Source organism: Ambystoma mexicanum, chromosome 1p (assembly GCF_040938575.1).
Source record: "Ambystoma mexicanum isolate Mex_15411 chromosome 1p, UKY_AmexF1_1, whole genome shotgun sequence".
NCBI lineage: Eukaryota > Metazoa > Chordata > Amphibia > Caudata > Ambystomatidae > Ambystoma > Ambystoma mexicanum.
Window position 1 is genome coordinate 156,163,941 of NC_090921.1, and position 25,202 is coordinate 156,189,142.

Sequence of the window (25,202 nt, forward strand, 5' to 3'; positions counted from 1 at the left end):
GGTGGCAGTGGATACTACTTTTTATATTCGACCGCAAATATATTCCTACGGGATTTTCCCATTGTTCGAGGCTACCACCTTTTAAAATAGCCTCGAACATACCGCTGGTTTATTAAATTAATATAAATTCACTGGTTGGTATTTTTCGCCGAAACTTGGTTCCAAAATGGCGTTTGTGTTCGCTTCTGTGACTCCAACCCAAGTCGAGCCCTTTATTCCACTTTTTGGCGGGCTTCTCCACAGAAGCCTCTAAAAGTGGTGCCACTCTGTCTGGGTACCACAGGGGGGTGTGGGAGGTGGTTTAGGCACCCTGGACTGAGTTGCCTCGGCAACTCAAGTCGCACTCTTGTTTGATTGGCCCAAGTGGCTCACCACTTGGCATGTTTGAGTGACAGCTAGGCTGAATGAATGGGGGTTTTCTGCATAAAAGCAGGGCTTTGGGGACTGGAACTTCAGAAGTCGTCACAGGACCTAAAGAATCCGAGGAGGGAGAAGCTGAGCCGACCTGCAACAACGACACTCCGGTGGAGCCCTGCTGAACCGTCTCACCACTTTTCCCGACGACAGAGGAGCTCTCCAGCCCGGAGAGTCTTCTTTCTTTGACTGGTGGGGATAACCAGTTTGCTCGTCTTTTTGCCTTCCTGGACCATCTCGTGGCTGCCTTGCCGTGCCAAGCACCCCGGCAACCGGAATACCACGGTTTACCACTACCGCGAAGAAAAGGGTGGTACCTTGTAACCCGGAAACTCCACGGCTGGATTCTTCTCTGGCAGTGCAACGACCTCCAGCTTTCCTCCACGTCGAGCCCTCTTCTTCCTCTGGACGAAACACGGACTTGCACCCGCTGCCAGGAACAACTGCCCCCGCTGGAGCGTTCTTCCCATTTTCAAGTACTGTGTCCCGCCTGGCTTCCCTTGCGACAGATCGTTCGGGGTGACAGTAAATCCTCGCCTTTCTAACCTTGGTTAGCCTGGGACCTGTTAACTAACTTTTCCTGACTTGATCTCAATCTTTTGTGAACTATTTACAAAGACTCTTTGGGCATAACCCCACTGGGTGATCCTGGACACATTTCGCTTGCTCTCTCTAAGAGTGGGCCTGGCATTTGAACTTCCTTGCTCTCCAGTAGACTTTGCCTAACCTGCCTCACTGTGGTTCTTGGAAAAGTATTACGATTTGTGTGCTTCCATAACTATGCCTTGTTTCCCCCCTTTTTATATAACTTATTAGAGTGCCATCTTAGGTTAAGCGCTCACCTCTGTCTGAAAATAAGTGGTGTTTCTCACTAAGACTTGTCTAATAAGTAATCAGGGTTGTATATATATCTAATAGTGACTGTGTGTTGAATTTACTTACCTCTTTTTGTGCTAGTGTAATTTACAAGTGTGTCTTTAAATAAATAATTATATACTTTTACACCAAAGCTCTGGTCCGTGTTTGCTTGTGCTACTGTGTCTCTGTACCTATTGTGTATACTCTATATACCTCCTAACTCTTCTTGAGAGAGGTCTGACTGCTCAGCCACAGCTACCAGGTAAATCTGGGTGGTACAGACTGCTACCAATTGGGTTTACTGCCAACCACCTGTAGTCCTAAATCTTTTGCAGTGGTCCCTAAGGGAACTGCACAAGTTTCTGCCTAACAGAGGGCGCTGTGCATCGAGACGGTCGCTCGATGTCCCTTGAGGGTTTCCATCTCGGCTGATGTCATTGTCGAGTGTATATATATTGTGCGCAGCGTCCGTTGGCTTCAGTTCTGGTTTTCCGCAATAGTGATTGCTTCGTGATTAACGGCGCACTTCACTTTTCTTCGATAACCTGTCGATATGGCCTTGTCTTCTGCTCCGAGTACTCCGAAGGGGGCTTCAAGAAGTGTATGCGATGCGGCACCAAGATGTCTTTAACGTACCCGCATATATTTTGCGTCTGGTGCCTGGGCATCGAGCATGTAACTGGCGACTGTCATTCCTGTCAGTCGCCGGTTATGTGGGCTACATTAAAAATGGTTATGATTGTCCCCAAATCCCTGTCCACTACTTCTAAATTGACATCCTATAAGTCGAGTGATTCCTCTCCTCACAAAAGACGATCAAAGAAACAATCTCATTCGAGGAGCAGACCTTCTTCGTCATCCAAAACATTAAAGCGCAGTCACAGATCAGTCTTTTTCCTTGTCTTCTTCGTTAAAAAGGATAGTCTGCCTGACCAAATCTTCTTCTAAAGAAGAGTTGAAACTCTTTAGGAGAAAGTTAAATAGGATCTTCAATTATCAGGCTCCGATACCTTCGAAGCACAAGAAGCTTGGCCGTGCTACAGTCGCTGACGAGCATGACGCCAAGGCTAAAACCCATGCGTTCTCGTGCCCGGGTAAGCCTAAGGCTACTCGAGTCTTCGAGCGCTCAATGAGATGAGAAGTCGTCAAAGAAATTGTCGAGTCGAGGGCAAAGTCCCTCGAGGTATCATTCTAAAAATAAGTTGTCAACGCCATCGACGCGACGGACGTAGACTCCATTGACGCCAGTGCTGAAACCATCAACACCTTCGATTTAAACCATCGATGAGTCTGTTCACTTAGGGAGAAAGTCAGTAAAAGGTATTTAAATCTTTACCCAAAAAGAATTTTTTTCAACTCACTGACTCTATTTATGAGGGATATGAATCTGCTTATGAGACACCTCCAGGTATGGTCTCCAATTGGTTCCCATTAATGTCCACAGAGAAACTTTTGCACCTGAAATGTTTTATTTCACAAGGAACTAGTCAAACAACTTTATGACTCAGCCAGTGGAGTTGACACCTCCCCAGAACTAGATTTTGGAAAACCAGATCCTGTTGAACATGCAGATGCATTTTACAGATCACTAATGTCCAGGGTAGTAGATTTCATGGGATGGAGTATACCCAGCTCCTGTATTTGAACAGGATGACCTGAGAGACATACTGGACAGGGGGCCACAGAAGGACCCTATCTTACCCTTCCACGTGGCGCTGCAGAAGAGAGTTGCAACAAACTGGGAAGCTACAGAATCCAATCCCGCATTAAATATAAATTTAACAAAAAAATATAGACCAAGTAGCGATCCTAGCTACCTTTTTGAAGTCATCCAATCCCGGAAGTCTAGTAATTCAGGCTGCTGCCTCCAGGCAAATGGCATATCCAACCATACTGCCTGATGGGGATGACAAAAGTATTGATTCTTGGTCAAAGAAAGTATTTTCTGCTAACAGCATGGCTTCAAAGTCTGCTAATTCCACTTGTGCCCTGGCAAGGATTACACACACCCTGTGGGACTGCGTAGAGATGGCGGCTCATCACATCCATGAGGATGAGGAAAGAGACGTCTTTGTGAACCTGATAATGGGTGGCAAAGAGGCTGCATGCGAGGCCCTGCGATCAGGTCTGGATACTGATGACAATGTCATACATAGAGTTGCGCGGTTGATGAAGTCTGGTTTTGTACCGGATGTACAGTCCAGACTCCTCAACCAACATGCCCTTTGATGACTCATCTATTTGGAAATAAGGATGAGCATTGAAGCTGCAGACCTCAAAGGAGGCGACTCATTCTTTCAGTGCTGCAGTTAGGCAGCCATAGCCTTTTCACCTCAGCAGATCATCTTGGAGGGATACTTTTTGCTACTATTCCTCAGTTGGAAGAGCAAGAGGAAAGGCTAGTCAAAGAGGACAGAGAAGATTCCCTTGTGGTGGACGAGGGAGAGGTACTAAACACACCCAATCAGCGGCTGCTTTACCATCAGCCGCTTCTTCAGCCACCTCTAAACCACTATAAGGTCTTGTCTCGCAACACCCTGTTGGGAGGAAGACTATCACCGCATTTGAAAGAATGGAAGGCTATTGCTTCAGATGCTCAAGATGAACTGGAAACAGTAGCCCAAGGTTAGTGCCTCCCCTTTATACAGAGACCTCACGATCATCCACCGGGAAACCATTTGCTAAATGTTTCATATCCATTCCTGCTGCAAGAAATGTTAACCCTGCTAGAGCGATGTGCTATTATACCAGTACCTGTAATGGAGAGGAACAAAGGATGGTACTCTCTATTTTCTGATTCGCAAAAATGACGGAGGACTAAGGACCATCTTGGACGTATGATTTAATGGAGGTTGTGATTTCGGCCAGAAGACCATTAACAAAATCCCTATTCTGCTGACATTGGAACAATTTCTGCAGCTGGTGTAGGGAAAAGGATGCAGACCCTTTTTAATGAGATATGCATGCAGTATTATCTTTTCTACTACGTTTGGCAAATCTGGGGCTTCAGATTGGAACAATCAAAGACTATTTAGCTGCGCTCTCCATTTTCAAGTACACCTCGGAAGAGGAATCATATTTCATAATTCCCTTAATAATCCAATTCCTTAAAGGTCTCATCAAAGTGTTTCCTCCTACACCATTCCATGTACCAACTTCAGAACTTAACTTAGTTTTAAAGTTGTTAACATGCGTTCCTTTCATGCCACTTTGTCCCCTAAGATCGGTAACTTGCAAAACCATTTTCTTAGTGGCAATAACATCAGCCCGCAGTGTGAGTTTTTTTGCAAACGTTAACCCGTAGACCTCCTTTTACCAGCTTTTACAAGGATAAAGTTGTTCTTATGGAAAAACCATAATTTTTACCCAAAATTGTATCTGACTTCCATCTGACACACAAAATTGTGTTTCCGGCTTTCTATCCTCCACCTCATTCTGGCAAGAAATAGGAAAGATTGTATAGAGTCGATCCGAGTAAAGCCCTAAGATTCTATATATCTAGGATGGCAAAGTTGAGTCAACATTATCAACTTTTCATTGATTACACAGGGCACACGCTTGGTATGCCAGTCACTAAAAGGACTACATCCAGATGGATTATACTGACTATTTCAGAGTGCTACAGGTTAGTTGGGAAATATCCCCCAGAGGGTTTGAAGGCTCATTCCACTAGGGGCATGGCATGGCAACGTCCTCTTCCTTTCACAGGGGAGTCCCAATAAAGGACATCATCTGCGAGACAGCTACATGGTCCACCTTCCACACGTTCACAAAACTGTTTAGACACGTCTAACAATAACGGAAGATTTGGAGAGGCAGTACTATGCTCCATACTGAACAAACAATAACTCTCAAGTCTTACTCCATCCTCCAAAACAACTTAATACTGCTTTGGGAGGCTATCGAAGATGAAGATTACGTGTGAGGACACAGTGCATTCGAAGAACAAGTTACTTACCCATGGTAAAGTTCTTTCGACTGGATGTTACTCCCACGTATTATCCCAACCTACTCCAATGTAAAATTTACCAGCTTTGGACAATGCGCTCTTTTAAAGTCTGATCATTTGAAGGCACTTATCAAGGCCATTAATTCTGCATATGGTGGTGAAATAACTGAACTGAAGCAAACGGGTGCTGCGCGTGGTATATGTATTTGACAACGCCCTTGAGGGACATAGTCGACTGTCTCGACGCACAGCGCCCTCTGCTGGCAAGAGAAAAAAAATCTGTAGCAGCTAAAGCTCAAAATTAAGATATCAAAGATGAGGAATATGTGGGAGGAACATCCAGTCGAAAGAACATTACCAGGGGTAAGAAACTTGTTCTTCTTTATATTAGACAACACCAACACAACCTCCTTCAACTTGCACTTTTCTGTAGTGTTACAAAGGGCTGAGATTTCGTTCAGAGCAACACACCAGGTTTAAGGCTCCATTTCCACCATATCTCAGTCCCTACCAGTGACTGGAGTTTCATAACGAATACAGATGCTTCTCAAGAGGCTACCTCTCGGCTGTAGTGGGATTTTATTACAATTCCTGTGTATGCTCAAATGTATAGCCAATATCAAACGCCTAAATTTATCAAACACAGCAAACATAAATAAACACGGTTCATATTCCTTAATAACGCACATCAATAATTGCGTTCAACCTCCAGAAAGCTTCAATTCCTGCATGTCTAGTATAAAAACACACAATGTGCTAAATACAGCATACACCACATGAAAACGAAAATAAATGCAGTTCATGGTTTTTCATAACAAACACCAATGATTTGGCTGTGCTACTGCACCCCATTTCGTACTGCTAACATTTATGTAACAAAACAAATCAAATGCATCACCATCGCACTCGCAGCCTTACCCTGCTGTGACAATTACAATCCCTCCAACGCTGTGAGCGTGTCTTCCATAATGTTCTGAACTCGAAGTCCCGGTTTCCACTCATTTAAACCTGCTACGTCCATGCTTACTGACATCAACGATGGACAATCACTTGACAGGGCCACCAACTTGCTGCAAAGGTGGCAGCCATGTTATCATGGAATTTGTCTGCAAGTTATGCATGCACAGTTCTTATTAAAACCAATCTGGTGCATTTATGTGCAGTTAATAGTAAACTAACTACTTTTCTAATAAGATGAGACAGATGTTGAGCATTTGTGAACTAGTTGTGGAAATGTTTCCGTAAAGGACAAGTCCATCTGCCATGTACATTTTACAATCACTGAAATTATTATTATTGTCTGCTTGTAACGCACCGGAAGCCTGCAGGCATCAGGGCGCGGACAACCAAGAAAGATCAAATACACATAGTACTCTTCTCTAAAACTATGATTGGCTGCTAGCGGGAGAAGTTGGCTCTATTCATTGGAACAAGAAAGATTTGAGCGATTTCCTGAACCTCTGGTAGTTCACTTCTTGCCGTAATCCTGTCTGCATATTGTTCCAGTAGATTACTGCTTTCACCGGGAAGGATTTTCCTTGCCCTGGTGCACGCTTGGCACAGGGTAGATTCAAGGTGCCCCTATCTGCTGATATTAAGCATCTTCCAGTGTATAAAAGGAGAAGTGTTTTTTAAAGAAGCTCGGGGCCTTGCCATATAAGCATCTGTGGATCATTGTCATGGCTTTAATACTAACAAATTAGTCCACCAGTTTGAAATCCCCCATCATTCCCGTTTTTGTGCCGTGCGTATGTTATAGTGCCCTAAATGATGATAAAAGATTTTTAACTGATGTCGCATTAGTGTTTACCACAATGTACGAATGAAACGTAAATCTGAAGTTGGTGTAAAGAAATCTTGTTTAAAGAAAACCTCCGAGAGACCACTCTTCATTCCTGATGGCTACATCGACTATAATTTGTATATTTAAAAATGCCTCTCGTTGTAGGAATCTTTTCTCCCTACTTCCACCTCTTGAATGTTTATTTTAAGATTGACAAGTGCAATACAATTACATGGCATGTATTGGGGGCATACAGATAAAATGTACAACAGAATATGCAATAACGTATTAGTGTCTACTTCGTATTGTTCATCAAGGTGGCTATTCAGCTGTCAGTACCAGTTGAGTCATTATCAGATGCGTCGGGGGCTTGTTTCCAGGTATCTCTTCAGGGAAGCCCATATATCTTTCGGTCTACACGTGGGTACAACATTTTGGACATATGATTCTTCAGTTTACTGTACATATATTAGGTCCTTTAACCAGGCTTGCTGGGTGGGCGGAGCCCGTGACCTGCATGCACGAAGGATGCATCTTTTGGCGACCACCTGCGACGAGTCATCTTGTTTTAATTGAGACCTTCCCAATATCGCCCAGTAGGTATTTCAATGGAGACGCTGGAATTTGGAGGCCATTAATGTCACTCACTGTCTCAGCCATCTCACTCCAGAACTGTTTGATCGGGGGACAGTCCCAGTACATATGAAATGAGTTTGCTCCTTGGGCTTGGCATTTAGGGCATTCTGGCTTTAACGAGGGGTTGAATTCGGCAATTTTGCTGGGTGTAATATGCAGATGATTTAGTATCTTAAATTGAATCAGTCTAAAATTGGTGCATAATGAAACAGACTTTGTAAATTGCCAGTATTTCGCCCATTGGGCCTCCTCTATAGAGATCCCTAGGTCTCTTTTGCATTTGGCTTTCGCCGTGTTCTTGGAGGGGTTATGTCGTTTGGGCTGCTGCATAGAGGGTAGAAATTCCACCCGTGATGCCTGCGCGTGTCATGATTTCAGTTAAGAATTGGTGAGTGGGTGGAGCTTCCGGAAAGGAGGGCCATTTCTTCTTGCAGGCTGATTTTAGCCTATAGTATTGTAGTGACGTGACCAACCTGGATCTCACTTTCGCCTGGACAACCCCCAGAGAAGCAAATTCTAAAGTTCTTGTTTCTGATGTCTCCTTTGTGTTCACCAAATCTATCTTTGGTCCTCCTTGTAGTTTCACCAATATAACCCTTGCCGCATGGACATTTTTCTAAATAGTGAACTTGGTCATGCATGTGGCAAAATACTTGAACTTAATCTCCTCTCCTGTTTTACGGTGTTATAAAATATTGCCTCTGACATTTTGACAATGGACACAATTCAGACAGGGAAATAAAATATTTTGTGTTTGTTGTAACTATTTAGTCCTGATATCGACAGTCCTGTGTTCCTCAGATTTATCAGCCGTTTATAGGCAATGCATGGACACTCTTTACGAATGTTAGACAAAGCTGTGTCCATTTGTAAAATTGCCCAATATTTGTTCACAGATTTGATTATTTTGGGTGTAGTGTGACCAAATGTAAGTGACGTCAACTTTTGAGCCTCTCCACATCGTTCTGACGGCTGGGGTTTCACCAGCGCACTGCTCTCTCCTTTTTGGTGTACTTGTCCCACTTTCATAGGAGTTTCTTCTTAAAGGGGTATTCCCTTTTCCTTCAGACGGTCTGCTGAGTTCAACATTGTCTAAAGGCAAAGAGAAGGAGGGTAGCGTTTTTGATTGAAGACAGTCCCATATATGCAGATAGTGTCCTGCATAGGGAGGACCCTTTGTCCCCTAAGGGGGAAGTCATTCCGACTGAGCTCCCACTTGCTGAGTCCCCTAGGGAGGATCTTGCCGCGCGGACTCGCCTCCCAAGCCTGTGGGTGGCTCCCTTTGGGGAGAAGGGAGGAATACTCCTGATTCGTCATACTTGTCAACAAAGCTTCATCATGGAGTCCCTGTTTTAATGGGGACCTGCAGGGAACAAGTCTGATGTCCTGATCACGTCCAAAGAGATGGCGGGTCCCAATTAGATTATGAGCCTTACTTAATACCAGAGCGAGCCCCCGTCCTGAAGCAGCTGGAGTTGGGATTTACCTCAGGAAGATGAAGCCCCTGTTCCTACTCCAAGTGCAAAATTCTGCTGGAACAAGCATACACCAGACCTCACTACAGAATCGGAGGCTATTCCACTGCTGCTGCCTTCCATTGACTTGCCGGACTCGGTGGAATAGTATTTGCCAGCCACTTAACCATCTTATCTTGAGTTTGGGACCATGATTCTTCTGCAGCAGACTGGCAGTAGGTGGCTATTACTCACCTTCTTACCTGCGTTGGAACTGTTGGGCCTTGTGTGCACTGCTTTGTCCACAGAGGTTGTGGCCTTCAGCTACAGCACTGAATCCAGCATCAGGTCCCTCTCCCCACCTGTCTAATGCGTCCAGAGTTTTTGTTCCATTTTCCTAGAAGTGCATTTAGAAGTGAAACTAGATGTGTGCCCAATAACCTCTCTGTGAACGTAGAAGTGTCTCAATTGCCCCTCTGTGAAAGTTGAACCTAGAAGTGTGCCCAATAGCCCCTCTGTGAAAGTTGAGCTTAGAAGTGTGCCCAATAGACTCTCTGTGAAAGTTGAACAGAAGTGTGCTCAATAGACTCTATGTAAAATTGAATTTAAAAGTGCATTTAGAAGTTTAATTTTTAAAAGTGTGCCCAATAGACTTTCTGTGAAAGTTGAATTTGAGGCGCATTAGAAGTTGCATTTAGAAGTGTGTCCAATAGTCTGCTGGGAATTTAGAATGTGTGCCCTGCAACACCTCTGTGCAAAGTTGCATTTAGAAGTGTGCCCAATAAGCCTCTCTGCGAAAGCTGATTTTAGAAGTGTAACCTTAGCCTCCCTATCAAAAGCTGAATTTAGAAGTGTGCTCAGTAGACGCTATGTGAAAGTCGAATTCAGAAGTGCATTTAGAAGTTGAATTTAGAAGTGCGCCCATTAGCCTCTCTGGAAAAGTTGAATTTAAAGTGCACCCAATAGACTCTCTGTGAAAGTTGAATTTAGAAGTGCATTAGAAGCTGAACTTAGAAGTGTGCCCAATAACCTCTGTGAACCTAGAAGTGTCCCGATTGCCCCTCTGTAAAAATTGAATTGGAAGTAGGCCCAATATTCCTATTGGTCTAATACCGTGCCTGGTTGAATTGACTAATCTCTGTAATAACCTCTCTGTACAAAGTTGATTTAGAACATGCCCAATACCATCCCTGTATAAAGTCGAATTGAGAGAAGTGTGCCTAATAGTCTAATATCCCCTCTACACAAAAAATTGAATCTAGAGATAGACCTAATAACATCCCTATACAAAATGAAATCTAGCGGTAGACCTAATATCATCCCAGTGTACAGTTGAATTTAGAATTGCGCCTAATAGTCTAATATCTTCTCTATCCAAAATTGAATCTAGAGGAGACCTAATACCATTGCTGTGTTCAGTTGAATTTAGAAGTGTACCTAATATCATCTCTGCGTACAGTTGAACCTAGAAGTGTACCTAATAGCCCAATATCACCTCTGTGTAAAGTCAAACCTAGAAGCGCACCTAATATTCTAATATCATCCCTGTGCAAATTGAACTTTGAAGTGTGCCTAAAAGCGTGCCCCCACTGAATTTAGAACAACAATTAGAAACCCCTCCTAAAATCCACCTAAAAGCTTGTACCAAGCATGAGTACACCCACTCCACCAGAGTTTGTCGGGAACGACCACCGGGGACCGCCCCCACTCCCCGATCTGCCTTCCCTCCCGTCCCCCCCTGCCCAAAACATCCCACTCCCCTTCACAATCCCTACCATTCCCCTCTCCAAACACCAAACCAGAGGGGCACGATGGCGAGCCAAGCACCCTAAGACCACTCCTCCCCCGAACCCCACCACCCAATGTTAACCAGGCCCCCTCCCCTCACTATCATAACGGGCACACCCCACCCTGCATTCATCAACCCCACGCCTTGCCCACAAACCCCCACGCCCCCGACCGCACCCTTTCCCCTCCCTAAAAACTGCACGCCTAGCCCTAGCAAGAACCGAAGCTGCATCCCTCTCTCCCTCTGACCCTCTCTCACACTCCAATCGCTACAAAGAAACTAAAGAGGAAACGTACCTGGTCCCCCTCAATCTCCCAGCACTCCTCAGCTCCCCTGTCTCGACTCACCACCTCAATCCCACAATCACCACCTTCCCCCGTGGCTTCACCCCTCCTAAAACCCCTCTCCCTCGATTTCTCATCAACTGCAACTGAAACTCCTAACCTCCCACACCCCACCTTCAAATCCCCCGAACCAAACCCGATCATCCTAACACACGCAACTACCCAATCCCGCCCAAAGCCTGCCAATTTTTCTGCTGGCCCACTATTCCCATCGAGCATCAACCCCCCCTACCGCTCTCCCGCCCCAGTCTCCACTCTCTCTGCCGCCACCCCCTTCCGCTCCTGCTCCGAGACCAACCTCACCTGCTGATGTGAGCTGCATCCTATTTAATGCCCGATCCGTAGCAAAAAACAGACACTGCATCTTTGACCTCCTCGCCTCTGACAAACCAGACCTGGTTTTTATCACCGAAACTTGGCTCTCTAACGACTTCGCCCCAATCGCTAATGAAGCCTTCCCCCCTGACTACTCCCTCATCCCACTGAACCGTCCCTCCAGAGGAGGGGGAGTAGCATTTGTCTTCAAGTTTCACTTCCACGCCTCAATCGACAGCCAACCTTCGATTCCCTCCTGCGAATCTCTACTCGTTAGACTATCCCTCTCCCCGTCGCTCTCACACAGCTTCCTAATAATCTACAGGCCTCCTGGCTACGATAGACAATTCGCAAACAACCTCTGTGACTCTATCTCCACCCTTCAACTAAACCATCCCAACCTCACCCTTCTTGGAGAGACTTCAACATATGGCTCGACATCCCCACCAACCCTATGACACACTCTCTGGTTGACGGCTTGGACGCAATTAACCACCAACCCCACATAAACGGTCCGACTCACTATAAAGCACACACTCTTGATGCCATCTTTAGCTCCAACACCCTGATTCATTACAGCCCCCCACCCCTATCCTCTTGTCCGATCACTTCATTCTCCCGTTCACCATTCACTCACCCGACCCCCTTCCCGTACTCAAATCTGAACCTCTGAATCTACGCAAATGCTGGAAAAAACTAATAATCTTCCCAGACCTAGCCGACGCACTCCTCCAGTCTCCACCACCTACCTGCCAACTCAACAAACAACTTACCCCTGACGCCTTTGACGCATGGCTCAACGCATCTCTGATGCGGCTCACACCCCCTTGCAAACCATCAACCCGCCGTGGCCTCTTCCCCAGATGGTTCACTCCTGAGTTGAAGACCACTAAACAACTATATAAATACCTAGAACACAAATGGCAGAAAGACAAAACCCAGGAGAATAGGGCCACATTGGCCCGTCACCTTTATCAGTACAAGGCCGAAATCCGGAAAGCAAAAAAAGCCCACTACAACTCCCGAATCCTAAACTGCAAAAACCCAAGCAAAGAACTCCACAAAATAATCTCTGAATTCACCAAACCGGCTTGCAACACGACCGTCCCAACTCCCTCACAATCACTGTGCGACTCACTCTCCCTCCCCTTTTTCACCACGGCTCTCGAAAGAACAAATACTCTAGCCACCAAACTAGCTCTCTTACATCCTCCAAGCAATTCTCCTGCCATACCGGCCGCCCCTCCAGCTGCGACCACTACGCAACCAATGTTTGAATCCTTTAGTCCAATATCATCAGAGCAATTTCTCAAACTTCTATCTACCCGCAAACCATCTGGCTCGCCGCTGGACCCTTGCCCAGCCACAACCCTCAAAGAAATGTTTGCTTCCACCTGCGCAGGTGAACACGCAAGATCCATCATAAATGCCTCCCTTTCCTCTGGTATCTTTCCCGACGCATTCAAAACGGTTCATGTCAAACCTCGAATTAAAAAACCTTCGCTCGACCCTCTCGAGCCCAATAACTACCGCCCCATCTAAAACACCAGATTCCTTGCCAAACTCATTGACCGAACCGCCTACTCCCAACTAAATGCCTTTGTCGAAGCCAACAATCTCCTAGACCCAGTTCAATCAGGTTTCAGAGCCTGTCACGGAACTAAAACCACCCTAACCTCAATTTGAGATGACCTTAAAATGACGGCAGACTCCGCTGGATGCGCGGCACTAATCCTTCTTCACCTATCCGCCGCCTTTGACACAATCAATCACTCAATCCTCCTAGACCGCCTCCACTCCCAAGGAATTCGTGGAACCGCTTTTAAATGGATAGCTTCATTCCTCAAAGATCGGTACCAAATAACGATACTCTCCACCCATACCTCCAAAGCCCGACCAGTCGACGCGGGAGTCCCACAAGGAGCACGCCTATCCGCCCTCCTGTTCAATCTCTACTTGATCACCCTCCCACCAATAATTCGTTCGCACAACATCATGTGCTACAACTATGCTGACGACACTCAACTAATTCTAAAACTGCTGAACTCAAAACCCGACTGCCAACCTGACCTGGCCTCCTGCCTCCTTGACATAGAGCTCTGGATGACCCAAAGCCACCTCCTGTTAAACCCCTCCAAAACAGAAATCATGGTATGTGGCAACCCGGAACTTCTTCCACAACCACTACCCTGGCCATCCGCCATGGGCAACTCACCGACCCCCTCCAACTCAGTGAAAAATCTTGGAAGCACCCTTGACTCTAACCTAACACTCTCGCGCCAAGTCAACAACGTCTCAAAGTCCTGCCACTACCACCTTAAATACCTTAGGTGCATCTTTCCATATCTCTCCTTTCCCAACAGACTCTCCGTGGTCCAATCAATCGTTATATCAAGACTGGACTACGCAAACCCCCTATACCTCGGAGTCCACGCGTACCAACTGAATAAACTCCAAAAGGCACAAAACGCGGCAGCTAAATTGCTTCTTGTGCTGGGCCCAAGAGACCACATCTCCCCAGCCCTTAAGACGCTGCACTGGCTTCCCGTAGCCCAAAGGGTGACTTTCAAAACCTTGTGCATCTCCCATCGAGCACTGCATAAAACCGGACCTCAATATCTTCAAGACAAGCTAAAACCCTACCACCCCCCACGCACCTTAAGATCAAGCTCAGCCGGCCTCCTAGTCATACCGAAGACAAACTCAAGCAGGTTAGGCGGATCATCATTCTCAGCCTTGGCCCCCTCGCTATGGAACTCACTCCCACCCCACATCCGCCTAACTGAGGATTTAATGTCTTTCCGCAAACTGCTGAAAACCTGGCTCTTCCCGTAAATCCAACCCGTACCAAACTAACCCAAACAGACCAACAGCAACTCAAGGACACCAATCCATCAAACCACCTGATGCGAGAAACTGACAGCTAACAACCCCTAATATAAACTAGAAGGACAAACCGAATTAAACAAATAAAGTAAATCAAAGCTGTGAGATCGTTAATAAGAGTAAATCATACGGAAACAGTAAAGAGGTTTAAAACTCCTGAAATCAACAGAATGTATGCGGAGTGAACAAAGTGAATGGCGTGGATGAATTACTTAGAACAGATAACTATATAGTTCGAATGAATGTGGAAATCGAATGAATATATAGATATGATGAGTGTATGGAATGGATGAACATCTTGAGTAGATGAATGTGTAGAGCGGCTGGGTGTGTAGAACGGACGAGCGTGTAGCGCGGATGAGTGCGTAAATACAGAGAAGCGAGTAGAATGCAGGAGTGCGTAAAACAGATGAATGTCCAGAGCGGATGAGGGTAAACGGGATAAGTGTGTAGAACAGATGAGTATGTGGAGCAGATGAGTATGTAGAGCACATCAGTATGGATAACGGATGAATATGGAAGTGCAGAGAGTGTAGATCGCTGGAGCTGATGAATGTACAGAACGGAGGTGTATGGAGCGGAGGAGTGGATGGACCGGAAAAGTGTATAGAGAGAATGAGTGTACAGAAAGGATGAAGATATAGAACAGATGAGTATAGAGATGAATATATAGAACAGGATATTGCTGTTGAATGCGTGAAAAGCACGAGTGCTTAAAGCAGATGAGCGCGGGGAGTGGATGAGTGCGTAGGGGGGGATGAGTGCATAGGGGGGATGAATGCGTAGAGGGGATAAGTGCGTAAAACAGGTGAATGCTTAGTACATGTGATGGCATAAAGCGGATGAATACCTAGAACGAACAAGCACAGATTGCATCCAATACAGATGAGTGCGTAGAATGGATGAATACGTAGAGCTGCCGAATGCGTAGAGCATGGGGCAGACAGGAGTGCATGCGCGAGGCAGACAGGTGTGCATGGATGGGAGTGCATAGAATTTGCGTGACGTATATACTACCGTTTGGAATGCAGAGAACGTCTGAAAGGGCATATAACCCATCATATCTCACCACCACGCTTACTCTCTCCTTAAATCACCACTCAACTAGAACACAGAGATACTGTGACACCATTCGGTATAACTGTTCTCGTACCAACATCCGCCGCTCACTCCACATCACTCTAAGTAATCACTGCTGGTTACACCCCCCCTCCCCCAGCCAGGCGTTCTCCTCAGGCCTAACGCAGCCACATCCGGTCTGGATAAATCCTGCCAGAACGAACACCTACTGCTGATCTCCCAACCCTTCCCACCTACCGCTAGAAAGCAGCTATTACACGGATACCGCACGAGCTGCACACATACCCGGTGCTCACACGCACCTTTTGACTCTCCCTACTGATCTGAACTTCGGTTCCCAAAGGCGTTCAACCTACCAGCGCCTTCAGACCATACCAATGGTATATAAGGCGCTATATAAATGCAATATAACAATAATAACATTAACTTTTCCAGGAATTGCTGCGTGCTCACACTGCACACCCTGCAGTTTCACAGCTAGAACACTTTTAACAGCTCTTTTTCCCTCCATCTGGATGCTTGACACTAGACAGTTGTATTCACTAACATTGGATCCATAGACGAGCATTAAATTCAGCTGACCAATTTGACAGCTCCTTTTCACACTAACCAGAAGATCTTCTTCGTTTTATCTCGTTGACTTACATGGGATTTTGACCAAGTTTTAAAATTCCAGATCCGAAAACACTGCAAAGTCTATTCCTGATTCGTTTCCTAAAATTGTATTCACTTTTGTTGACGTTACTGCCGTCAAAGACTCTATCCTAAAAAGCTACTCAACTGCAACCTAATGCACTTCCATTTCTGCTTAGGCTGTATGGAGTATGTTTTTTAAACGTTTTTACTGTATGAATATTCCCTAATTTCATTAGTTAACATAGAATTCTCTACATTTTTCTCCACCCTGCTCCCCTTTTGAGAGCATAGTTTTGACTGCTCTGTCATGTTTGCCCCTTGGACAGTCGTTAAATATAGCAAAAAGACCTGCAACTTAAGTGTCTATTGAGCTTCCTGACCCCTAACCATAGGGTCTAGAAAAATACTTTAGTTTCTAGATTAAGGGCTGAGTGTCATTAAAGCCTTTTAGAAAGCTTAGTGATATTGGTATGTCTGTTGAAGTTTGGGTGTTACGGTATCATCTCTCTCTTTCCAGTTTTTTCTGTTATTCCAACCCAAGACATTCCATTTGTATTCAGTAGGGGGCAAACCACTTATTTATTTAAATTTTTTAAAAAGTGTTATTTATTTATTTTACAACAAAGAACGTGTAAACCTCTCGATTTCCGATCCCCCTCACCCCTCCCCCACCGGGTTAGTCCACGTAACTGCTCTGTGCTCCGAAGTGTCTCTACTTCTGTTTAACTGAACATGTCTAGTATCTTTATTTTGTGTGGACACCACTGCTCCATATAGTCACTTTGTAAATATTCCAAAGTTACTGCCCAGTCGTCTCTGAATTTTTGATGGTTCCCTTGGAGATTGTAGGTTATGTGCTCCATCATTATATGGGACCATACTCTTTTTATCCAGTCCAGTGCCATTGGCGGGAGTTTCTGCTTCCATTTTTGGGCTATTTCTAATCGCACTCCAATCAGCAGGCCCATAAAGTTTCTTTTCTGGGTTTTAGTGAGGGATTTGACTCTCGGGTCCCATATCCCATATAGCCAAACGTCTTCCCCGGGGTCACCCATTCTGGGAACATTGACTTCATGTGAGCCTTAACCTTTCCAGTATTGTTGTAGATTTGGCCCTATGTGTCGCCCATTTCCTCCCCACCCCACCCCTTTTCCCCCTCCCCCCATGCCCGCCATCATTCATTGGATACTCCCCGGAACATTGTATGAAGTCTTTCTGGTGTGTAATGCCATTGCAGGAGAATTTTCATCCACATTTCTTTTGAGTGTATCGCTTTCGTGAGTTTGGGTATCAACTCCCAGGTGTATTCCCACCGTTCTCTGAGGATCGTTTTTTTAAGGTCTATTCCCATCTCTTCATGTATTGTCATATTACTTCCTCCTGAAGTGTATTTTTTGAATCTGTATGTGTGTGAAACAAACTTTCTTGTTCTGTCGTTTGTCATAAAGTATTTTTCAAATGGGGTTAGTTCTCTCGAGGCCGCTTCCCTTATTCTGGGCGAGTGTAGCAAATGGTATAGTTGGTTGTATTTGTATCTATCGTTGGCGTTGAGTTTCATTAGGGAGGTACACTCTTCGAATGATCTTATCTGTCCTCCCTGGTACATGTCCCCTACCATTTTGCAACCTGCGTCCTCCCACTTACGGAATACCTTTTTCTGGAGTCCTGGTGGGAATTCAGGGTTTTTGAATAGGGGCATAAAGGTGCTGGATTTTTAGTTGGTGTGCCCTTCTGTGTGTAGCTCTGTCCCATATATCCAGTGCTGTCTGCATATTTTTGCTTATTTGTAAGTTGGGCTGTCTGTTTTTCCTCCACCCTTAGCATGTGTCTTGTGGGTGTGGTTGCTACTGAGCTGTCTTGAGCTGCCCACAGCTTCTGGGAGTTTTCCGGTATCCATTCCTTCAGGATCCATAATTGGGCCGCATCATGATATTTTTTTAAAGTGGGGTAGTGCACATCCCCCATCTTTTCTGGAGGCAGTGAGGACCGTGTTAGATACACTGAGTTTTCTCTTGCCATATGTATTCCGTGACCGCTTTCTTATTTATTTTAATCTTTTATAACTCTCCAAACACCCGTAGGTCTCAGGGCGCACATGAAAAGAACAAACACATCGACAAATGGAGCAGCGACGAGAGTTGCAACTATGCCAGGTTAAAAAGGTGAGTCTTGATTTTTTTCTTGAAAGTCCGGCAGAGAGAAATCTTTTTTTTAAGGTCAGGAGGAAGTGCATTCCAGGCCAGGGGGGCCTGAACATCGAAGGAGGTGCCACCAAACCCTTTGAGCTTGAATTTGGGTTGATGAAGGCTAGCCTGATCGGCTCAGCAAAGAGTGCTGCAGGCTATGTAGACCTTAGTATGCTCACAGAGATAGGAGGGAGCCTGGAGAGTCGGGCATTTGTGAGTAAGTGTACGGGCCTTGTGAGTGACCCGATGTTTCACAGGGAGCCAATGCAGCTCTCTCCTCGCAAGGGAGATGTAAGCACGTCTTGCTAGACATTTGGTGGCCCAGACTTCCCCATTCTGAATCGCCTGGAGAGCTGCTAGATTTGCCTGGCAGGTGCCCAGAAACAGACTGTTACAGTAATCCAGGCACAAGTTAACTAGGGCTGAGGCCCGAAGGGACATGTTCCCAGGACTCAAGAATGGACAGTTGTGGCCAAGAAGACCGATCTCCAACACTAGATTTCTAGCGAAGCTCATTGACCAGGGCTGCATACTCTCAGCTCAATTGTTTTTGTAGAATCAAACCATCTCCTCGACCCCGCACAATCAGGCTTTAGACCTTGACATGGAATAGAAACCACTCTGATCTCGATCTGGGATGATCTCAAGGTCACGCCTCAATCTCTCTGCGGCTTTCGACACTCTTAACCACTCAATCCTCCTTGACCGACCTCCACTACCTAGGAATCTGTGGCTTGGCACTTAAATGGATTGCCTCCTTCCTCAGCAATGGAAAACAATCAGTCTTCCTTCCCACATTTGTCTTAACTGCTTGCCCCTTCAACACTGGAGTACCTCAAGGTGCATACCTTTCGGCTCTCCTCTTCAACCTCTGACACTCTACCAGGAATCATATGCACGCACAACCTCTCTTGTTACAATTACGCAGACGATGGCCAAATTATCCTAAGAATCCCGAAGATTAGCACCAACCCACACCCTGACCTTGAGGCTTGTCGCTGTGATATTGACCAATGGATGACCTGTAACCACCTCCTTTTGAACCCCGATAAAACCAAAATCGTTGTGTGTGGCAATACAGCCCTTCTCCCACAAACGCTCCGAAGGCCCCCTTCCCTCAGCCCACCTCTCATTTCTCCAATATAGACAAAAACCTTGGCTGCACTATGGACTCAGCCCTAACCCTATTCTATCAGATCAATAATGTTTCAAAATGCTGTCACTATCACCTAAGAATTCTAAGATGTATTTTTCCTTACCTTTCCTTCCCCAACAGACTCACCGTTTTTATGTCCATAGTTATGGTGAGACTGGACAATGCCAACTCCTTATATCTGGAGCACCGGCATACCAAATCAACAAACTACAAAGATCCCAAAACGCTGCAGCAAAACTACTCCTCGCCCTGGGACACAGAGACCAAATTTCTCCCGCTCTTCGAACCCTCCACTGGCTCCCAGTCGGACGAAGGGCCACCTTCAAGACCCTATGCATTACCCACCGAGCAGTGCACAAGACCGGCCCAACATACCTACAAGAAAAGATAAATCCCTACCGCCTATCACGCACACTCAGATCAAGCACTGCCCTCTTTCTACCGATTCCAATCTCTAATTCTGCCAGGATCGAAGGATCTGCTTTTTCAACCTCAGCCTCTACTTTGTGGAACTCTCTTCTTGCCCATATTTGACACACCCACAACTACCTGGCTTTCTGCAAAGTTCTAAAAACCTGGCTCTTTCCATAAATGCTGAATATGACCATCTTAGACTGCTGAAACGTTGCTATCGATAATAAATGTTGCGAAAATCCTAAGCATTAACGCCAATGAAGGCGACTAATTAAATTTTCGAATAAGTCTACTCTGAATGCTGCAATCGCAAACGCGGACCTTAATTCCGGAACAGCGAGCTTGCTTTATCAAACCCTCCTCCCATACACTCACCTATCGTATTGCTACGCTCACACAATTAGAACGCAGCTACACCACTCGATCAATTTCAGCCTAGCTGTTCACATACGAACAATAACTCATGAGCACCTCAGCACTCTGATATAATGCAGTTCTACCTCTCTAATTCGGCCTAGCTGCACACAGAAGTGTCCTAAACAGGCCTAAACCAGCCAGAACCCAGTCCTGGTGACTACCGCCCTGACTGCACACATTTTACTGATATCAAATGCCACCACACCTAATTATAGGATGCAGCTACCCCGCAATTGCTTTAGCTGTACACATAATTGGTGCACACATGCAGCCTTTGCCACCTTACATTCTCTCAATTAACCCGGACCTTGATCCCCGAGGGCGTTCAACCTACAAGTGCTTTGAGGTCATACTAATGATAGAGTGCTATGTAAATGCCAAATAACATAACATATAGCCACAGGAGGCTCGGAGGATGGCAACCTGGGGTTTCATGGTGAGTTTGGCATCTACCATGACCCCAAGGGTCTTAACACTCTTTGCCACTGGCATCATAGAACCTGCAATATTAAAGCTTTGAAAAGCTGCAGGTAGCTTTTTCAACCGTGGCCCAGAGGTGACGACCAGAAGTTTGGTCTTGTCTTTGTTCAGGACCAACACATTGTCCGCCATTCAAGCCTGGATGGCACCATAGACCATATGAATGGTTGCCGAATCTTGTGTGTGGATCCCTGAGAACTTCAGGACAACCTGGGTGTCATCGGCATAATTAGCATATTGGACACCCAGGTCATCGAGGAGTATCAGGAAAGGCAAGATGTAAATGTTAAAAAGAGTAGGTGAGATGCATGACCCCTGCAGAACCCCACACAAGATGGCCTCAGGGGTGGATCCAGCGTCATCCACTGCGACTCTGGCATTGCATGGTCCCAGGAAGGAAGCAACCCACTCAGTGGCTTCCACAGAGCATCCTGCTACCTCCCGCAGCCTAGTGACCAGGAGAAAGTGATCCACCAGATAAAAGGCTGCAGAGAGATCCAGCAGCATAAGCAGGGCGAGGTGATCATCCTCCACAATTAGGGAAAGGTTCGACTTCAAGTCAAGAAGGGCAGTCTCAGTGCCATGTCTGGCTCTAAAGCCTGACTGGCGTGGACCGAGAATATTGTTTCTCTCAATGTGGCTCTGGAATTGTAAGAAGGCTGCTTGGTCCAGCACTTTAAGCAAAAATGTGAATTTGTGTTGGGACGGTAATTCCCACCCTTAAACGGTCGAGACTACTCTTTGAGAAATGGCGTGATACAGGCTTCCTTCAGAAACTGAAGTCTTCGCTCTCTAAAAAGGAAAGATTCACCAACATAGTGTCCCAAGGGACTCTAAAATGACTGAACACTCTTTAAACACCCTTGATGGACAGATGCCCCCGTGGCAGACAGTGGGTTCTGTAAGTCTTCCTTGAAACAGGGAGAGAGTAAACTCATTGATCCTAAGGGCTGGTATGGGCCTGAAATTAGACCCAGGGATCGTGATATCTTCCCTAGCAGGTGGGTTAGATTTCTTCTCGGCGCAGATGGCCTCCTGATGTTTAAGGAGCATGTTTTGAGGAAAAGGCACTGCAATTTCGGAACTTGAACGTTAGAATTGTTTTGCTGTCATATTGGCAGGTAGATTAGGTGCATTAGATACTCTGCTCTTTATGCCTCCCTATCATAGTTTTCTCCCTAAGGGATTGGTGTTTGGACCTTCACCGACGTATACTCCTAAAATATCCCTTTCCTTTCATGACACCCAGGATTACATTCTACGTTTGTTGTCTCAGATTCTGCACTCCATTCGTTGGATGAAGTCTGGGCTGTCCCGATCTACCATAGCCATACTACATCCTTTCACAGTGCTTGTGCTCTTATTTGTGTCTTTTAGACCTTGCCACAAAGGGAAGACAACTTCGCGGAGGTAGATGGGTTAAACAGACAATACTCTTTCCCCATCAACATCAGAGTCCTGTACATGGGTTCCTGCAGGGCAGACCACCTTAGGAGCATATCTGTCGAGTTTATTGAGGCGAAACCTAGCCGAAACATAGCTCCTGTTCTGACATTTTTAGAGTCACAACATGAGCTGCTTCTTCATTCGATTACTATTAAAGGCTGCAGTTATACCTTGATCCTTTGACTAAACTTAATTCTTTGTATTTCTGAAGTCTCCTTGGACATAGTGATTTTTTTTTGTATAATTTTGAATAAATTAGATCTTTGCAGAAAACATGTTTTCATTGTCTAGTATTGATGTACAAGTCTGATGTCCTTACTAAGCCTGCTCTGGTAAGGACTGGGATGAGGAGGTAGTGCACAGATAACTTGTCAGTAAAACTTCCTAACCAAGTCTTCTTTCTCGTCTTTCTTCTCGTCTTCCAATCCCAATGTGGGGTTAATCAGTTTTCAATGGATTAATTGGGATGATGGAGGGGGGGGGGCAGGGTATATTGGAGGCTTTTCTCCCAAGGGTAGAAGCCGGTTTACCTCAATTTCCTATTGAAGGTTCGCTTGATGTGACACCTCTATCTCATGAGGGAGACTCTCCTAACTGATGAGGACTGGGTCAAATAAAAGTAGTACTTGGAGTAATTGTTAACAGTAAGTAATTATGCATTCTTTGGCTGGAGACTGTATTTTGGCAAAATACCTTTCACCATATTCTAGCCCTTTGAAGTGGAATTAGTGCTATCATTAACTCTATATAGTAATACAGTGACAAATACTCCATATTCACTGTATGCTTGTCATCTGTCCTCGTAGATATGCAAATATGGGCAAAGCCAAACTGTATAACTGAGAGGGAAAACAATAGGAGCCAATAAATATGATTTTAATTTTTCCCCTGTTCTTAATGTGCACCTTTTCACAAACACAAAGGCAACGTTTTTCTATATTTGGCATCAAAAGAAATGCAATCTAAGATAATTTAACCATAATCACCTGCACTCCACCACTGCAGCACTTTATATAGGGAGAACGGCCCATCAAGTACGAGTCTTGTCACTATGAGACAGACACTTTTCTGCTTCAAACGTTAGCTTATTCAATTCTTGCAATCTAAAGGCCCCTTTGGATAGGAATTACTTTTCACCTTGACCTCCCTCCCCTCTCATTTAGGTGTGGCAGCCACGCAGACTCCATTAGTAGTTTATGGCGTGGTAGACCTCTATGGGATGGCAGTGAAGGTGACCATTGTTCATAACCACAACCACTCTGACCGGCTTCGCAGGAACAATGCCATCATGCGTGCCCTGTCCCCGGATGTGGGGCGTCGCTCCATCGAAACAACTGAGCAGGAACAGGAACGACTACTCTTCCACTCCAACTGTGGCCAGAAGGCAGCCATCATTAATGAGGGCCGGACTGCACTACGTCCACAGTAAGTGTTTGTCATGTTCACTGGGGCCGTAGCATTTTAATCATAATATACAAATAAAGCATTTTACTAAAGGTAGTTAAATGCAGAATAAATAATTCAGTTCAAACTTGTATCAGTCTTATATACCCATCTTCTATGGCTATGCCAAGAAGAGTTTGCCTGATCATTAGAGGATTGAATTATTGTCATTTGATGGCCACTGGTTTCTTATCCACATTGTGCTTGCATACCTACCAGTTTTTTTTACCAATGGCCATCCCTCATAGAAAGCCTGTTGCCTATGCTATATTCCTTACAATGGATTGCCCACTTTGGAGACTGTTCGAATTTGTGTTGTTTGGAATCCCTGACCGTCTCATTGCCTTGCTTCACAGTGCCACAGATGATTTCAACCATGGTGTTGTGCTCAGCAACAGGCCCTTGCGCAACAATGAGGTTTTTCAGGTGCGAATTGACAAGATGGTGGACAAGTGGGCGGGTTCCATTGAGATTGGTGTCACAACTCACAATCCAACATACCTGCAGTTGCCATCTACCATGACCAACCTGCGATCTGGTAAGAGACCTATTTGGGATTGTGGTAATAGTGATGGAGAAATCCATTTTAATGGTCAGTTTTGGCTCCGACACTGCTATTATGCGAGCCGCTCAGGGTTTGGCATTGTAGGCATACCCGTTAGTGAGATTTCTCATTTGTATGCTTCATCCCCTCTCCTAGTGAGACCCCCAGCACATTTTGCTGGACTGCTGGACCTTTTTCCTGAACTCTTGAATGAGTGGAGCCTTTTTCCACTCATTCATTCTTCTGGGCTCTGTCTTTTGCAACTCTGTTCTTTGTATTTTACAAGTACTACGTAGTCTGTTTTTCTCCGTAGCTCGTAAAGGCATCTGTATTTTACTGTTGCAGCACCCAGTTCCTTATGGGCAGTGTTGCTGAGGACCCTTAGGGTCCTCCTTTGAGATCATTTTATTTATAGAGCAACTACAGTTCTTAAGGATAAAGAGGTACTTCGTATCTCTCCTAAGACATTATAGTCTGAGAGATTGGCACACCACCTTAAGTGGAGTGCCAATGGGATACCAAGTGTCCCCCTTCTCTTTGCTCCTGTGACTTTTTAGTCACCCGCCAACTTCCTAGTTATGGCTGGTGACGGTGAATGTGTCCTACTAAATATGGTGCAATCTTTTTTTGTTCTTTTTTCTGCCACAGGCCATGTCCATATCTCTGGTAGTGCACAATAGGGGCACCCAACTACCAACTTGGGGCCTCCCTTCTTTTCTCCCCATTACTATTGTGGTTGTTATTTGTTAGCCCTTCGTCTACCATTCTGCGAGGAGAAGCCCGGTGTTTGCGTTTTGCCTTTGGCGGTAACCCTTGGGTATCCTCGTCTAGGCTCCAGGGACTCTGGGCAGATAGGGTGTGGGGGAGATGTTTTACACCCCCCTGTCCTTTGTCTACCAGAGTGCCTGAATAAAACCAGCTCCTACTGGAGGTCTGGCTGTCCTGATTGGACAGCAAACGCCCCTTTCTGTA

General features: G+C 45.5%; 1 protein-coding gene across 3 annotated transcripts in view; it reads left to right on the forward strand.

Moving 5' to 3' along the window:
* The window catches only part of NEURL4 (neuralized E3 ubiquitin protein ligase 4), a 1,090,504-nt gene that overhangs the window by 140,915 nt on the left and 924,387 nt on the right, over positions 1-25,202 (forward strand). For all 3 annotated transcript variants that reach the window (XM_069645712.1, XM_069645703.1, XM_069645722.1), the window contains exons 8-9: positions 23,407-23,668; positions 24,043-24,224. In XM_069645712.1, the coding sequence (XP_069501813.1) occupies positions 23,407-23,668; positions 24,043-24,224 (444 nt within the window). The remainder of the gene's footprint in view (positions 1-23,406; positions 23,669-24,042; positions 24,225-25,202) is intronic.